The following is a 15,968-nucleotide window of genomic DNA, read 5'->3' as shown; positions in this document are numbered from 1 at the left end:
CTGCTAAATAACCAGACCATTTTGATTGTTGCATCAGTAAACTGTATTATGACGTTAATTAATAAATAAGAACAGGATTACCGTAATATTATGCCCAATAACAACAGTTCAATAAACCATTTGATCACACAACAATTATAATTTTAGTGTTTAGACTTTATGTAAAAATAAAATACAGCCAAACATCAAAGTTTTTCTAAAAAGCTTGCACTATTTGAGTTTTTGTTACATGATTGCTCAGTAAAAATTAATCGAATATAATACAGAAAATATTTCATGATTTGCAGGTGAACCAAAAATAAGCTTAACTTCCACCTTTACTCTCAGTTGAGGTAATGAGCATAGACTGGATGAATATCCCGATATACCACAGCTGCAAATATAGACACAAGTAACCTCAACTGTGCATATTCACACACAAAATCGAGGTTATCAACAATTCATACCTCAGAAAATATGCAATCCTTTTTTAAGTGAATTCCAATAACGAATGTTTATCTATGGGCACACTGTGAGCAACTTACCTCGACAGACGCAGCCACAATTCTTCCCAAAACAAGAAACTGATAGATGCCGAGCTGCGCCGAAATAGGAAGCCATGCGGAGACCGCATGTTCCGTATGGAGTTGTGCATAGCACCACATAGGTAATAAGAACAAGCTGCCAATCACAAAGCACCCATGGGGTGTCTTAAAGTCTGAAACGAAAAAGGAGTTATACATCAGAAGTTTTACACTGCATAGCATGTTTGAGTGTGATAATCCAATTGTACACACGCAAGCATTCAAAAATAAACAGCGTTGACTGAACAGAAGGATATCTTTTCTCTCTTTTTGATTCGATACATAGAAAGCTTATTCGTATAATCGTCACAAAAAATACTACAAATATATGCACATGCCTAGGTACATACGATGCTACAATACAGTATACATGTATTGGTAAAAAACATGTACATTTAAGATATTGATAGTACAATGTTTGATGAAGTTTCTGTAACTTTTCAAACTGCAAATCTTCTACTGAGACAAACTGGTAAAGATCAGCAGGATACAAGTACGATCCCACTTGGCAGCCATAATAATATACGTGCGATTGCTTTAGACATGGTCTGTGAGATGAGAACAAAGGGAGTGACTAGCTGACCAACTACTCACTTTTTTTCATCACAAAACTGACGAAAGCTGGAGCTTTAGGCGGGGTTTTCCATTTCTCTCCAAAGCGATTATGAATGGAAAAGAATGCTACCCACTCCCAGCTTATGATGGAGTAGCCAATAACCTAAACATTACAAACTTTGAGTTGGACAACTAAATGTGTAACAGTTAAGAGCTATAGTATAAGAGTCTAACAGAGTATTAAATCAGCTATATGAATTATATACAGAAACTGTAGTATAAGATTCTAACAGAGTGTTAAATCAGCTATATGTATTATATACAGAAACTGTAGTATAAGAGTCTAACAGAGTGTTTAATCAGTTATATGTACTATATACAGAAACTGTAGTATAAGATTCTAACAGAGTGTTAAATCAGCTATATGTATTATATACAGAAACTGTAGTATAAGAGTCTAACAGAGTGTTGAATCAACTATATGTATTATATACAGAAACTGTAGTATAAGAGTCTAACAGAGTATTAAATCAGCTATATGTATTATATACAGAAATTGTAGTATAAGAGTCTAACAGAGTATTGAATCAACTATATGTATTATATACAGAAACTGTAGTATAAGTCTAACAGAGTATTAAATCAGCTATATGTACATGTACTATATATAAGAGATATAATACTAGAATCTGACAGATCACGTAGATCATAAACTACATACATGTATATGTACATACATGCATTATGTATGTACATATTTGTACATGTAGTACATGTATATAAGAATTGGAATAAATAACATACAAACCTCTATCTAGACCTAACTGGTTTGAAAACTCAAATAGGCTTATATAAACCTACTGGTTCAACTAGAATCCATAGAAATCCTCTTGAAAGAAGGTCCACATAGACATCAAACTACAATTAAACACATCCAATAGGGGCTAGTGCTAAACTATAGGTATAAGCAGGATTTATTCATAATAATGGTGATAACACATCGACGCTATTCCAGAAAAATTAATGACCACCTGATACAATGATGAGCTGACTTGCTTACCCAAGCACCAAAGCTGCTAGACTGCCCGAGTCTTCTCGCCACATAACCATCCAACCCTAAATGAATGATACAAACAGTTCTCAATATGAATATAAATGCATGAGTATAAATAGAAAAGATATTCCTGTTTTATAACACCCAGCCAGTATAGCCAATGGGAAGTAGCACAGTATTCACACATACTTACCATCGAGACAAAAGTTTAAAGCAAAAAGAAAAAGACAGGTCAGGGATTGTCCAGCGGAGTGGGTGAGAATAGACAGTATACAGAGAGTGATGCGCAGGTAACCTACAAAGCAGAAAAATTCTGGTGTTCTGGCTTTCACATATAAATTGTTAGATATTTTGTGATGTCAAATACTAGGATTTTCTTGTATTTTATATTATTTGAGGATCATGACAAAGACAACGCTTGCTCATCAATCACACTCAACTGATCAGACAGAGTCTATGGCCTATAATTATGTTTGTATTTAGTATTCTTAGATAATAAGTTTTACAGAGAAGCACCTACTAGTCAATCTTTCAAACATTCAAAACTTGAAGCTGCTAAATATATCTCAGCTGATACGTCACCACAGGCTAACCAATAATATAGACAAGTCGTTTAAATTCTGCGATGCAAGTTTTTTGGCATTATGGCAAAGAGTTGTCTCTTATGCTACTCTATGCTTCGATGGTTAGTCTAAATAACAATGAAACTGCTACTGTAGGTGTCTAGAGTTGAGTAATGATTGCATCGGTTTCGTATGCAGATGGGTCACACCATTTCAATGGCACTATGCTGAACGCAGTGTTGTATAGCGCATGCATTCTGGAATGGTTCTTGACAAGTCCTTTAAAATCCTGTTGTGAGGGTTCATCCCCATGCTGCCCAAAACTCTATTGATGTGTCCAAAAAATGATGGAATAGTTGGCTATCTAGAACTGAGTATTTAGAATCAGTGTGGAAATATGGCAGCTCTTCGTTATTTTTAGTTGTTATTTTCCTGCTGAAGCCACAACAGGCTGATTTCATGCTAGTCCAAATTTTTGAGTGGTTGCTTGTGTTACTTACATGTATATGGAACATATGATATGCGACAATACAAGCTATGATACTAAGTGGCGAACTATGCAAAAAGAAAAAGCTTACACAAACATAACGCAGAAGTGATGTTATGCCTAGCTGATAAATAGTCTACCACATAGTCTGTGAGCTAAAAAAAGTTTCACGAAGTTGAAGAAAGAGAAAATTGACACATCCAAACATATTAAGCCTGTCTCCCCAGCCAGTACCAACCAACCAGAAAGGAAGCTATCCCGATTAATACACCAATAAGCAAAAATACCAACCATTTACAAACAGTCATCTGGGTGTCCCAGCAGGCAACTGATCTGTTGCGACTACAACCAAAAATGCCAACTCGAAAAAATAAGCATACGTTAATCTATTTCTACATTTTCTAAAGCATAGAGTGCTGTTACAGTAGGTCTGATGACTTATTAAATTACACAGATTACAGTTTATGATGCAGTCAGATAATTTCACTTTTCATGCAAAAAGAGAAGAGCTGAAACAACCCTAGGATAAAATGTCAATACTACCCTCATCAATCAAGTTGAAAGACGTTTCACTAAAGAATTGGTAGACACATTATTTGAGCTATCAATACATATAATACATAATAACATAATACCTATTATATTGGGAATCCATGCAAGTATTGACCAGTTAATCTCTATCTCTTGGGAAATGCTCCGAGCCATCTGCTGGTACTTGCCTCAACTGATGGGATACTGCATATGCATAATACAATGTGTTTTACCATTAGGACATACATGAACATGTATGTCGTTGACAAACTCAACCATTTATTCACTTATATTAAACAAACATATAAATAAATTTTACCAAAGTTTTATTCAATGTTTTGTTATGCATAAAGGAAGATGATAGGGTGATTCCATAGCTTTTCCTGCATGTGAAAAGGAAGCAAGCACTTCCTTTTCACATGCAGTTAAAAGATCAACCATTTTACCACAATATGTCTTGGAATATTGTAGCATAATTGCCTGGCTTATGACAGCAGGGAGAAACAAAGGTTTCGAGGCAAATTTCTTTAACTGCTAGATAATTCTGTAAGATTTCAAGAAAAGTGCAACAATAGATCTGAGAGCACTAGAATGCATTTCCACATATACCAAATCTTGTTAGTTCATCAGTAAACAAATGGGGCTGCTATTCACTTTTCTGTACGAAATTAAAGAAAAATTAAAAACTGACCCGCAAAATCGTACATTGGTTGTACAATGTGCGATAGTATGAAATCAACAGAACTGTTGAGATATTTGAAAGCAAAGAAATCAATTATTCTATTATTGAAAAGCTAAAGGCTATATTTTGATCATTCATTAAAGCTTTTTGATACTTATGCTTTTTCTAGCTATAAAGCTAGCAAATTGCTATATAAATGAAATCATATTCTGTGCTCATCAGTATAATCTCAAGTTATGGATAAACTTCTACTGTTATGCAAACACTGGAAGGACTCAGTATTTCAAACCTTTGAATCAACCACATTATAAACTTTGAGTTATTGAGAAACATACCAAGAACTATACAAATGAATGGCTAACATCAGAGACTGAAGAGGCCTGGTAGACACAACAATTACTTGAAAGCGAAGCTGACCACCAAATAGACCGTGGCGGTGCATCTTAAAGAAGTCAAGAAGATCCTGACCAAAGATTGCTAGAGATCTATTGGTGTGTAACATGAATTATCAGTGTCATAAATTATTGATTTCAGATTTTAGTAACTAATATTTATAAAAGCAATAAAATTAGTTGCCACTTTTATAAAATTTGTGAAAATGAGCCACATGCTTCCACGTGTAGTATAAAGTTGATTATGAATAGAAATGTGCACCGAAACCAGGAGCCGAAGCATACCGGAGATTGATATTCATAGCAAGACATACGCCCCAATTAAATACTGCTGTAAAAACTACTAACAAGGCGAGTGAAACTTACTGTATAAATTTTAACAAGTTATCTTGCCATTCACAAAATTAATGTAATTCACCAGTTATAATATTTATAGAGCAAATATTTTGGCAATAAATGATAGTTGATAACGCATTTTATGCTAATTTTAATCTCATTTGTACAATAACAGAACATTTTGAACAATGAAGTTTCTATAACAATAGAGGAAAAAAAGCATTTTAAATTTGTGCTATGCTTGGTAATTAGCCTATTAACAAATGCATTACAACTATAATCAGTGAATCTAGAAGAGATGTTGAAAAGGAGACTAAGGGCAAATCTACCAGGTGCATCTGCAAATCTTTTCCGTGAAAGATGACACCAACCAATCGGAAAGTTCTAGTCTGTCTCAACTTAGTGAGTCTTAACAGCTCTAGCTTTCTGATGCTGTAGTCACTTCCACTTATTTGTGTTTTGTTGGACTAGCGATAAGCTTAAAATCATTGTTGAGGTTATGATGGACAGGAAATTAATTATTTTTTGTGGAATTGAGTGTGTATGAAAATAGCTATTGAATGAAATTTGATGTCTGGCCAATCACTGAGGAATAATAGAAGTACTTGGTTGAAGAAGTACTTGGTTGCATGAGATGAGAAGAAATTAATGAAAACAGAAAATTTTTGAAATCAATACAATTAAATAATGTAATAAATTTTTTGTTCGAGTTAGCCAGTGAGTCTTATCTTTGGGCAATAGTTTATACCAAGGAATGAGAGAGTAAAATGGGTTGATAGATCACAAATACAAATTTTAGGCTAACATTTACAACTACTTGCAATTTTTTAAGAGTGCAACGTCTTGAATTTTAAACAATGTGAAAAATTATAAGATGTGACATAAATAGTTTACTCATCACAAATAGGGTCACCCTTTGAGCATAAATAGAAAATAATGTTAAAATACGTCATTATTAAACCATAACTGTCACATACAACTGTTATTGTATTTACTAGGTGAATCAGACACGTTGATTTCGATTTTTTACTCAAAATAAAGATTGGTCCACTAACTTCCAGAGTAATGAAGGCTTTTTTACAGTGTTTTAATATCGGTCTCGAAAACAACACGATCGGCACAACAAGCTCCGCCCATAAATATGTGACGTAGCCTAGCTTTTTAGGAATGGAAGTTAGGGATGTTTAGTCCGATTTAGAATGATAGGGATGGGTGTCTTAAAACCCATTATCTAAATTCAGCATTCAAAATAATCTCTCTTTTCTAAAAGGTAGATAAGCTATTTAACATTGCATATTTAAAAATGAGCTCAAAAAAGCGCGATAACAACGCTAGCTTGTGATAAAATCGCACTTTTTTGAGCTCATTTTTCTCGGCGTTCAGCCTATTAAACATCATGTAACAAGCTACGAGCAATTTTAAATAGTTTATCTACCTTTCATAAAAGACTGAGATTATTTTACAGGCTGAATTTAGATAATAATGGGTTTTAAGACATACATTTCTATTATTCCAAATCGGATTAAACATTCCTAACTTCCGTTCCTAAAAAGCTAGGCCATGTCACATATTTATGGGCGGAGATTGTTATGCCGATTGTGTTGTTTTCGAGACGGATATTGAAACGCTTTGACAAACCTTCATGACTTTGAAGGTTAGTGGACCAATTTTTATTTTGAGTACAAAATCGGAATCAGCGTGTCTGATTTACCTAGACAATACAATAAATGTTGTAGAAAAGTTGTCTGGAGATCAGAAATAGATTTCTATGTTAAGACTATGCTTTGCACTTGAATATTTATAAAGCTGTGAATAGTGGTTTGCATGTTACACAACCAGTGCTATTTGTTAACAGCTAAGCTGTTTGAAGTGGGAACTGTATTAGACAAGCAGACTTACTCCCTATAGTTGCTAGTCAGTTGCTGATTGCTTCTGTATCATAATTGTTATATCATTATTCTATACTTTACTGAGAGTACGTTTTCTTTTAGATTATAGGCTGCACTTGTAATTTTGTCTGAGCTTAGCCTGGTGAGCAATACTTTAAACTCTCTCTTCACACTACAAAAGCAATCAGAGTGTACCGGCAAACCTTGTAGAAAATATACTGCATACTTTTAAACACAAAATTAGATAGCTGGCACTTTTGCACCGAGAAGATTTTGTTTAAATCATCGTACCAGTGGTTGACATTGTACCAGCAGTGGTTAGCACTAGCAAGCTGAGCTCATAGCTTGGCAAGCAGTCCTCTAGGAGCTGGTTATTTCTCTTGTTCAAAACCCTGGCAACAATGGTGTTATTCTCTAAATCATGCTGGAGTTGACTGTCTCATTTTTGTGATTGTGACCTGTGATTTTTCTGTCGCTTTTGAAACATTTGTGGGCCTAGTTTATTCCATGTGTCACTTAGACTTTCCCTTCCCTTTAAGTCTTTCTACGAATCTTATAGCAATGTTCTGAGCCATCTTGACATCATGTAAGGTGTTTCGCAAAGAAAAATCCTATACTATGTCTGTGTATCCTAGGATTGGTCTGCATGGGATGGTGTGTGTTATAAGACAGCCCTGTTTAGGAGCATCATATAGTGCAAACTTCAGCATGCCAAGGAACTTAATGGCTATTTAGGTTTTTGTGTTGTATTTCTCAATTTTGAGGTCAGTCTGTAAGGTGAACCTAAATATTTTATACCATCTTTCTATTCCAAGAGTGTATCTACAAGTCTGTAGGATGAAAGCACGATTCTGTTGCCAAATACAATGGCGTAGCATTTCGAGTTTTTGAAGGGCATCCTCCACTTGGAGGACCTTGCTATGTCTAGCGTTAATATTTGACTGGAAGTTAGTAGCATCTGTAGCAGAATTTACTCTCTGACATACTAATGTGTCATCAGCATAAAGACAAACACAACAATTAACAGCACTAGGTAGGTCATTTATGTATATAAGGAATAACGTTGGTCTGAACCTAGAACCTTGAGGTACTCCTGATTTTACAGGCAGTTCATTGACCGCAAACTAAAACCACTGACCGCAGACTAAGACCATTAACTAAAACCTTTTATTTGCAATGAGTGATTTAGGTGTCCACATCCAAATTTTGCCATAGTTTTTGCAGGAGAAGTGAGTGAAGAACTTTATTAGACGCCCTTTAAAAATCCAGCACAAAAGCACGCGTGCTTTTGAATTCGTCATGTGATTTTGTAAGGTCGTGATAAGTAGAGCACATTTAAGCATAGTATTCCCTTACGGAAGCCATGCTGTCTATTGTATAGAAACGTATTAAGAGACATGTTGAGGTAATTTAGTACTACGAGTTCCAACATTTTGCATGGGATCCTAGTGGGGAAGATAAATCAGTAATTGTTAGGTGTACGACGCCTTACAGTGCCTCGCGTTCCGTGTTCTCAACTCGAGTTGTATTTACAAACTCGAGTTTGTAAAAGTAAGGTGCAATATATTGGTATTAAGGTAGAATAACCGTAGATCTGGTTATATTAACAATGGTGCATCAATAGGCACCCGTTAGCTAATAGAAATCAAACAATGTATGTATGTACTGTAAAACTAGAGCTAATGTCGAATTATAGTGTCCCGAGTTTGCAACTCGAGTTGTACAACTCGAGTTACACAACTCGAGTACATCAAAAACCCAGGCCGAGTTTTTTCAACAGCAACTCGAGTTCAACAACTCGGCTTGAGAACATGAAATGCGAAGCACTGCAAGGCACCACACTAAACAACTCATTTCATTTTCTCTAGCTATATTTTATTATATGGATTTTTTTGGTGCATCATTAAAGGTCGGTGACACAATTTCTATGTTTGTTCATTTTCGGTGTTCATTCAGTTTCTTGTCAGGTTCTAGAAAGCGACCTTTTTTTCATTTGAAAAAGAAATGGCCTGGACCCCACATAGATTTTTTTTAGTTTGCTTTTTACATTCTACAATTGTTTTCGTCTCTTTATATTTTTATATAAATAAATATGCGCAAATATCGCCAATATGTATAATTTAAATATATATATATTTAAATTATTATTAATCAATTATTAAATTTTACATAATATGCACAAATGCAGTTCTGTAAATGAAACACCCCAACTACTCACTTTGCTTTTTTGCAAACCCGGGTTAGTTTTGTGTAACATAACTCGAGTTCATCAAAAGCCCAGGCCAAGTTCTTTGAACAGCAACTTGAGTTCAACAACTCGAGGTGAGAACGCGAGGCGCTGTAAGGCGCCATATTAGGCGAGTCTTTACTCCCAGCCTTATGTGTTGGCGTTATATTGGCGAGCTACCGTTGGTTTACCAGCCTTTATAGAGGCGTTGTAAATTGTTGGAAGTCGGCGCTGACTATCCACTTGCAAGTGGGTTCTGGTTACAAGTCGTCTTGTACCGAATGAGAATTAGCTCTTATGCACAACTATAATTGTTGCAAGTAAGATGACTGGTGAATCACTATGGCTTTTTGTTACGCAAGCTAAAGCTGCACAGAGATGAGTTAATATTCAAATAATCCACAAATTTCCATATATAGTTTCGTCGCATGTAGACTGTATCTCGTGCTCCGTGCTCTTCTGTCTCACTAGTGTATATTCCTTCGTTACTTATTCTTACCCATCCTGTTATACATTGGCTTACATATCCTTATATACAGTGTTAGATGATAGTCCATTGGCTTTCCATAAAAGCTGGCTTGCATATTACTACGCTAACCCCAGGATAGCTTGATGCATAAGGCAATCAGCAATAGCTGAGTTTAGCAAATCCATAACTATAGGAAGACGGATCCAATAAAACTACGCTGTTTACGCAAAGGTTTACACCTTTATTTTAAAATTTACATTGTGGTTAAAAACAATTTCACCACACCCAAACTGAGCCCTGCAGCGCAAGAGAGAACGGATTAGGGGCGAGCATACAAAAGTGAGATAAGGAAACATAGTTGAAGTGAATTATATGCCTTATCGTAAACAACGATAATATAAATGCATTACTGCTTTGCTATTATATACTTTGAATATTCACTCACATGCAACACACAAAATAATTAATACTTAGTTTTGTTTTGACAAACTTTAATTTTACTTTGTTTCAAACACATACTAGGGGGTAAACAAGCTGCTTTAAACCGAGCTTCAGCTTTGCTCAAATAACACTATTAAACATCCGCTCTTACACATCGTTGAGATGGCGACATTACGAACTGTCGGAAAATACACCATATGTCTAACAATTGCTGCGCTATCGTCTGCAGTTGTCGTTGTTGCTGGTAACGAATGGAACGAATTTGATTTTACAAGCTATCGTCACTATCAAAACATATCATCGTTGTTCCGTGGACTTGAACGCGACTTTCCAAATTTGGCTAAGGTTGGCTCAATTGGAAAATCTATACAGGAGCGAGATCTGTTGTATATTCAGATATCTGACAACGTTAACAAACATGAGCCCGGAGAGCCGATGTTTAAATATGTTGCGAATATTCACGGTAATGAAGCAATCGGGCGAGAACTCATCGTCTACTTGGCTCAATATTTGTTGGAGAACTACAACACAAGTGAAAGAGTGAAAAACCTCGTTGACACTACTAACATCTATCTTATGCCTACTGCCAATCCAGATGGATTTGAAGCTGCTGTGCAAGGTATAGAGAACGAAGGGTATAACGACGATAGTTGTACAGGCATAATTGGAAGGACAAATGCTAACGATGTTGATCTCAACAGAAACTTTCCGGATCAGTTCAGAGCTAAACCATTTGCTAAAATACAACAGGAAACACAGTTGTTAACTAACTGGATATCAAATAATAAATTTGTGTTATCTGCTAATCTTCATGGTGGAAGTGTCGTAGCTAGCTACCCATTCGACGACTCCGCAAAACATTTTCTAGATGGCGTATACAGCCCCTCTCCAGATGATGCTATGTTCAAGTAAGTAATATTGCGTATACTGTTTTAATTGAAAAGTTGGTAAGATGTGCACTTTAAATGTTTTGGATTTATTTAAGTTAAGCAGCTTGGCAATTGTTTACTCATGATATTCTCAATTATATTTGTAGACAATTAGCTTCAACTTATGCTAGTAACCACAAAACCATGTCTGATGGACATCTTTGTGATGGGGACGACTTTAAAGATGGCATCACAAATGGAGCTGACTGGTATGACGTTCCAGGTATAAGTATTAATGACTCAATGCCTTAACGTTATCACCGATTCCCCCAATGAGTGTCGTTGTAATCACATATTTTTTATGAGTGTGCAATAATCTTCTTCTGTTATAGCTTAATATACTTAGCAAATGCATTATGACTGTTAATGCATATGGGTAGGTGATGGGAGTGAACAGCTGTTTGAATTGCATATATATGATGATGAACTGCATATAAATGATAAACTTTCTCATGCTTATCCTTTATACTGCAGGTGGAATGCAGGATTACAACTACTTACACAGCAATTGCTTCGAAATCACAGTGGAGCTCTCATGCTGCAAGTATCCACCAGTGGATAGACTTCCTATTGAATGGGAGAACAACAAGGAATCCCTTTTAGCCTATATAGAACAGGTTAGTTGAACTTTTATGTTCAATTTGGAGTTCTATGACTGCTTTTTTCTACATTTTCTTACCAGGCCAGTTTTGGGATGCGAATAGATTAATGAGAAACAAGCTTGACTTCGAATGAATAGCAGGAAGATTTCATGTAGTAATGCTAATTGTAGTTTAAGTCGGTTTTACATAATGTGTTGACATTTTGATTAGTTGTTTTTAAGCAGTAATAATTATGGAGCTTTGTGCTCTGAATAATAACAAACCTTTTTTTCTGGTTCTTTTTGAGAGCAAATCCAATTTGAGTTTGTTGATTGACTGGGAGTTATCATCGTCAATCATTCTTTTTTCTGTTAAAATTTGTTTTGCACGATTTTCTTTCGAGATACCTACAAATTTTCACATACACATATATGTGCTACAAGCTATCTGCAGTTCTACCTACATACTACTGAGTGTACACTACATTTTTATGCATGGATTGGAGTCAGATGTTTGTGCAAGATATAAGATGGAGTAGCCAGAGGCCACAGCCACATGTGCTACCAAGTATTAATATATTTAGCTTGCCATACTTAGTAAGCTGTGTGAATACCATCAGGTATTCACACAGCTTACCAGGTATATCATGGGCATATCATCTAGTGTTCATGTGCAAGCATACACCATTAGATTTCCATGATATATATAACATCAGATGCCCAGGGTAGCACATATTTCTTGATGTCTAGACATGCATATACCATCAGGTTTTTACCCATACTTATACCATCAGATGCCTACACATAACACCATATATTTGTTTATACACATGACATCAAGTGTCTACTCATACGCATACCATCAGGGGTCTATACATGCACACACCATCCGATGTCTGAATGTATATATTGTATTGATATGATATTGATACGATAGCCATACATACATGTATATCCCATCTAAAATTGATTGTCGAGGGTGCTTATATCGAGCTACGTCAGCAGGCTAGGGATATCCTGTCTATTTTAGGCTTTAAACCCATATAGTGTAGGCTTATATAAGTGATCACTTTACCTTGTGTAGGTTCATAAGGGAGTTCGAGGGTTTGTCAAAGACAAAAAAACTGGTGAAGGCATTTCTAATGCTAATGTATCAGTACATGGCATCAATCACACAATAACCACGGCGGAGTTTGGTGATTACTGGCGTCTTCTTGTACCTGGATCATATAATCTGACATTCTCAGCAGATGGGTAGGTTAATTCACATCTTCCTCATACCTTAGACTGTGGACTAGAGCTGTGGAATATTCACCTATAACAGTCTAGGCTTGCGTCATTGTTATATTTGGCTAGTTAAGTAATCAGACAAATCATCTCTCTCTTAATCGTCTCTCTCATCTCTCTTTGTACAGTTATGAGCCACAGACAAAGGTCAATGTTAGAGTGGTCGATGAAGCTCCAACAGAACTGACAGTGCTGCTGAAAAAGCCAATGATTCTGTCTAGCTTTGCCTTCACTTTTTCCAACAGCACGCATCGCCAACCTTTGTCCCTTCAAGAACCTTCAAGTAGGTTTTCCTATGTTTTGGGTGATTTGCGCAAAAGTGGTCTGACCATTATCCATTCTGAAGGGCTCTATCAATAGCATTAATGTTATTAGTGATGTAATTGTTGACAGCAGCTATTCAATTTCCGGTCTTGATAAACTGTCATCATCCTAGTAGATGTAGAATGAATATTGATTACTTCTTATCATTGTTTTAGCATTCAAGCATCACAATCACAATGAAATGACAAGCTTTTTACGCAATTTGAACACCCACTATCCAGATATAACTAAGCTGACCAGCATTGGAAAGTCTGTTCAGGGAAGAGATTTATGGGTAATGGAGATTTCTGATAAGCCAGGAGTACATGAAGAAGGTGAGGTAACATTATGTAGCGCTTGCTGACACCACAAACGATAGCCTTTGAAACATCTGCTCTAAAACATGCTCATTTATATATACATAGAAAAGTTGCAGAATTGACATTTACTGTTTAAAAGTCAACAGCAAGTAAACAATTATGGGCAATATAACAGTATCCTTGTGGCAATGAGAGCATAGGTGGTTTTCGGAAAATGAGATTCTGTTTTAACCGAACTGAGAAAGCCATGTTTTTTTACTTTGGACTAACATTTACATAACCTATACATAAAATCCTCAATCTTTAATTTGTCAGAGTTATTACTTGAAGGTTTAATTGCAACAACGTTCACATTACAGTTATTTGGTATCAAAAGATACACCATGTCTTACTCTGCTGTGTTGTTGGTGCAAAATATGTGGAAATGTGACTCAACCTACAGCCGTTTTTATGATGGCTGCCATTAACTGTTCGTTTTTGGGCTTTTAAAAGCTTGTAATCACATTTCCACATATTTTGCCCCTACAACACAGCAGAGTAAGACAGTGAACCTTTTGATACCAAATAATCGTAATGCAAATTTTGTTGCGAGTCAACCTTATTCTCAATCCTATAGAGTCTATTTTTATGGTGGTATTACGAGTGGCTCAAGGCACAAGATAAATGTTACATTCACAAATAGCCAGTCAAATAAAATATGCAAATCCCCTCTGTAGGATTGTCAAGTATTCTTAGAATGTGTGCTTAGCACTATTGGATATCTCTCACACTCACCGTATCATAGCTACATTTTTCAGCTTCTCTCAATACAAACCAATGCATCTATTTAGACGATGCTGCTTTATTGATATTTTCTCCTATGAATTGTTATACTGTTTGTAGGAGAACCAGAATTCAAGTACATAGGCAATATGCATGGTAATGAAGTGGTAGGTCGGGAGACCCTGCTGCCCCTCATCCAAGTTCTGTGTGAGAACTATGGCCAGAATGATTTCATAACAAAACTTGTTGATGAGACGCGCATATTTATAATGCCGAGTATGAACCCTGATGGACACGAAATCGCCGAGGAGGGTGAGAGCTACTCGTGGTCACACTTTACAATTACCAGTATTCATATCAAAAGCTCACATGGTTGATTAGTTTGTAAGGACTCTCGTATAGAGATGCATCGATAAAAGTATCAAGTGGAGGTGAAATTTGTAACATCGTAAAAGACTAGAGCTGACACCTGTCTTGCAGTGATCTTTTCATGAGCCTCATTAGAAGAGGAAAACGCATGCAAAATCATTTGTTCTGGACATTTCTTCATGCAAACCCATATCTATTATATATAAAGCTTGCTATAATTTTTTGAATGCTCAATAGTTTTTTAACAATTTGATTTAGCAAACAGTTTGTATCCTTGACTTTTCAATATTATTTTAAAATGATTAATTTTTTTAGCGGAATTATCTGCCCTTATCTTTACATTAAAATGTAGCCACTGACACTCAGTGAGTCGATAATGATAAACCAGCAAGTGGTCATTATAAAGCACTGCTTGGTGTATGCTGGCTGATTGTCAGTTATTCACTCTATGTCTTCTAATTCCTCAATTTACGTGATATTCCTGCAATGAGCTTCAATCCTTAATACTATTTTATTAATACCACTATTAATACTTTTTTATTTTGGTACTAAGTTCGTGTAGTTGTGCCCATAGGAGCAGCTAGCTGAATCTGATGTTCATGCTATGGTCTTACAATGATGAACAGGTTACTCACCAGTAACAGGCATGTCTGATCACTAAGCATGCAAAACAATTCTTCCTTGATTGCAGGCGACAGCCAAGGAGTGGTAGGGAGAAATAATGCCAATGATGTTGACCTCAATAGAAATTTTCCTGATTTGTATGCTGATCGTACGGAAGGATTGCAAATAGAGACACGCCATGTCATGGATTGGAGTAAATCCCACCCCTTTGTTCTTTCTGCTAATCTTCATGGAGGTATATCATTGAGCGCTACTTATTACATCACTTGCCAAGTAATCTTTATCTTTGGTGAGATGTACTGTATGTAGTGTTGGAGTGTTACTGGATGTTCAAGCCAATGTTTATCCGCTTACATTAGGATCCTACTAGGCATGTAAAAACCAGACATTCCTTTCACCTGCATGCGTGCAGGTAAATGGCTCAATAACTCTCTCTGATGTTTCACTCCGTATATGCTAGGTCATTTTGTTATATTGAAAAAGGCAATGACAAGTTCTTCTGTAGTGTGATCCTTCCTGTGAGCGGAGCCAGTCGAGTGAGGGTACTGAGTGAAGCATTTTGATTTTAGTAGACTTATTATCGCAGGCTTTGGCTGTTAACAGCT

The 15,968-nt window shown here is 36.0% G+C and overlaps 2 protein-coding genes across 4 annotated transcripts in view; one reads left to right on the top strand and one right to left on the bottom strand.

Annotated features, from left to right (window-relative positions):
* Window positions 1-18: 18 nt before the first annotated feature.
* Window positions 19-10,020, bottom strand: LOC137390012 (uncharacterized). 3 transcript variants are annotated; one of them, XM_068076232.1, is made up of 8 exons: window positions 9,988-10,020; window positions 3,858-3,957; window positions 2,366-2,467; window positions 2,179-2,234; window positions 1,980-2,036; window positions 1,158-1,281; window positions 525-697; window positions 19-373 (listed from the first exon to the last, which is right to left on the bottom strand). In XM_068076232.1, the coding sequence occupies exons 2-8, from the start codon at window positions 3,925-3,927 to the stop codon at window positions 305-307; spliced, it is 651 nt and encodes a 216-aa protein (XP_067932333.1). In that variant the 5' UTR covers window positions 3,928-3,957; window positions 9,988-10,020; the 3' UTR covers window positions 19-304. The 3 variants fall into 3 exon arrangements, with proteins under 3 accessions (XP_067932333.1, XP_067932334.1, XP_067932336.1); XM_068076233.1 differs by lacking the exon at window positions 9,988-10,020 and adding an exon at window positions 9,271-9,291; XM_068076235.1 differs by lacking the exon at window positions 9,988-10,020 and adding an exon at window positions 7,344-7,364.
* A 499-nt stretch (window positions 10,021-10,519) lies between these two features.
* LOC137390008 (carboxypeptidase D-like) overlaps window positions 10,520-15,968 on the top strand; it is a 35,821-nt gene continuing 30,372 nt past the window's right edge. Inside the window, exons 1-8 of the mRNA XM_068076229.1 lie at window positions 10,520-11,097; window positions 11,226-11,341; window positions 11,593-11,735; window positions 12,783-12,952; window positions 13,114-13,268; window positions 13,465-13,623; window positions 14,491-14,682; window positions 15,431-15,598. Of these exons, the coding sequence (XP_067932330.1) occupies window positions 10,625-11,097; window positions 11,226-11,341; window positions 11,593-11,735; window positions 12,783-12,952; window positions 13,114-13,268; window positions 13,465-13,623; window positions 14,491-14,682; window positions 15,431-15,598 (1,576 nt within the window). The 5' untranslated portion in view covers window positions 10,520-10,624. The remainder of the gene's footprint in view (window positions 11,098-11,225; window positions 11,342-11,592; window positions 11,736-12,782; window positions 12,953-13,113; window positions 13,269-13,464; window positions 13,624-14,490; window positions 14,683-15,430; window positions 15,599-15,968) is intronic.

The sequence above is a fragment of the Watersipora subatra genome, chromosome 3, assembly GCF_963576615.1.
Source record: "Watersipora subatra chromosome 3, tzWatSuba1.1, whole genome shotgun sequence".
NCBI classification, from domain to species: Eukaryota; Metazoa; Bryozoa; class Gymnolaemata; order Cheilostomatida; family Watersiporidae; genus Watersipora; species Watersipora subatra.
The sequence above is the reverse complement of the archived record's forward strand: the minus strand, read 5'-3'. Positions and strand labels throughout refer to the sequence as shown.

Coding starts and splice junctions, on each gene's coding strand:
- LOC137390012 (XM_068076232.1), bottom strand. CDS start 3,927: ATGGCTCGGAGCATTTCCCAAGAGATAGAGATTAACTGGTCAATACTT. Junction 2,235..2,365: donor TTTAAACTTTTGTCTCGATG/GTAAGTATGTGT, acceptor TCATTCATTTAG/GGTTGGATGGTTATGTGGCG. Junction 2,037..2,178: donor CTAGCAGCTTTGGTGCTTGG/GTAAGCAAGTCA, acceptor GTTTAATTGTAG/TTTGATGTCTATGTGGACCT.